The sequence below is a fragment of the Fukomys damarensis genome, unplaced genomic scaffold (assembly GCF_012274545.1).
Source record: "Fukomys damarensis isolate Sample0158 unplaced genomic scaffold, DMR_v1.0_HiC HiC_scaffold_19, whole genome shotgun sequence".
In the NCBI taxonomy this organism is placed as follows: Eukaryota; Metazoa; Chordata; class Mammalia; order Rodentia; family Bathyergidae; genus Fukomys; species Fukomys damarensis.
In genome coordinates this window covers 67,701,684-67,703,416 of record NW_022900931.1, presented here as the reverse complement: position 1 = coordinate 67,703,416, position 1,733 = coordinate 67,701,684, and the positions used below count along the sequence as shown (strand labels likewise).

Here is a 1,733-nt window from a genome sequence, read left to right as displayed (position 1 = left end):
CCTGTCCGTGGTGCTGCCCGGCCTCTCCCTGCGCGACTCCCGCCTACGTCCCCGCCGCCCGTGTGGGCGCGCAGCGAGTCTTTCTCGACTCCGGCTTTCTAAAAATTTGGCGTGCGGAAGCTTCGCACCAGTGCCCTGCTGAACCACGCAGAGACGGGGACTCGAAAACCCTTCCTCTGCACATAAACAGGACCTCCGTTTCCAGCGAGGGCCGCTCGGAGTGGGTGGGAGGGGGCGCCCGAATCCCATGCCCGCGCGCCGCAGCGAAACCGTACTGCGCAGACCCCGACACAGTCGGGACTGACCGCGATTCCAACTGGCAGGAAACGCCTTCTCCCGAAAGGCCACGCCCATTTCGCCACGCCCCTCGCCTCCCTGCGGCGCGCCTGCGCAATGCCTCTTACGCGACTCGAGCCCCGCCCCCGTCCAGAGCGTTCATTGGCCTCGGGGACCGGGCTCGGGCACAAGATGGCTGCTACGCGCCGGGAGTCCCCGAGTCCGAGCTCCCCGACCTCGGAGTCGCGATCCCCGGAGCTGCCGGACCTGGTGCGGGCGAGGAAAGGGCCCTCGCCTCCCTGCGGCGCGCCTGCGCAATGCCTCTTACGCGACTCGAGCCCCGCCCCCGTCCAGAGCGTTCATTGGCCTCGGGGACCGGGCTCGGGCACAAGATGGCTGCTACGCGCCGGGAGTCCCCGAGTCCGAGCTCCCCGACCTCGGAGTCGCGATCCCCGGAGCTGCCGGACCTGGTGCGGGCGAGGAAAGGGGAAAGGGCAGAAGGGTTCACAAGGTGACCCCACAAAGAGGGGTTGTGATCAGGACACCAGTTTGGGGTGGCTGGCTGATTCTGCAAGCCATGCCTCTAGAATGCCCAAGAGGGCATCCCGGACGAGAAATGAGTTCTGGAGACTTTAGAAACTCCTCCACATCCCCCCAGCTCAAACTGGTAGAGTAACCCGGGACATTCATTCATTGGACAGAGTCAGTGAGCTCCTGACCGGACTTTGTAAGCAGAGCGGTGCCCACGACAGAGAAGCCCTTGTGTCCTGTCATAGCTTGCAGTCCTGCGAGAGGAGAGGGCTGATGAGCGAGATTTCCCTGTGACACATTCTAGAAAGGAAATAAAAAGTGAGCTGATAGAGTGGGGGGAGCTAAATTTAGACGACAGCAGTCGGCTGGATGCCGGCTGATATTTACAGTGGGGCCAGGAGAGGCAGGAGCTGGCTCATGGCGGACGCGAAGTGACGCTGAGGCTTTGGAGCTGCTCTGGAGGCCGTGGAGGCCACTCCGAGGAGATGGGCTGTGAGGGCAGGAGGAGGAGCAGGGGTCCACTTTAGTGTTTTCCGGAGTGGAGAGGAGGTACGAACAGGCTTCCGACTAGGGCGGGAAGGTCTGGGTCCGACAGACTCGGGGCAGGAGAGGACACTGAGGGCCAGGGTCCCGGAGGAGTAGCGGTGCTCCCCGGGCGTGCTCATGCAGAGTTCTGGGCGGGGGTCCACGGGCTCCTTCCTCTGTCTTCTCCCCTCACTAGGTCCTGGTGTCCGATGATGGCCGCCCCGCCACTCCCCCGAGTGACCTCATCGAGATCCAGGTGGTGAAGGTCACGGACACCACGCTGGTCCCCGAGCCCCCCGAGCCGGGCTCTTTCCACTGTGCTCTGTGCCCAGCCGCCTTCCGGCTGGTGTCCGAGCTGCTTTTCCACGAGCACGGCCACTTGGAGGGCGCGGCCGGCGGCG

At 64.5% G+C, this 1,733-nt stretch overlaps 1 protein-coding gene across 1 annotated transcript in view; it reads left to right on the top strand.

The window, feature by feature from the left end:
- The first annotated feature begins 635 nt into the window (after positions 1-635).
- Znf784 (zinc finger protein 784) overlaps positions 636-1,733 on the top strand; it is a 3,094-nt gene continuing 1,996 nt past the window's right edge. The window contains exons 1-2 of the mRNA XM_019206478.1: positions 636-746; positions 1,529-1,730. Coding sequence (XP_019062023.1) covers positions 669-746; positions 1,529-1,730 — 280 coding nt within the window. The 5' untranslated portion in view covers positions 636-668. The remainder of the gene's footprint in view (positions 747-1,528; positions 1,731-1,733) is intronic.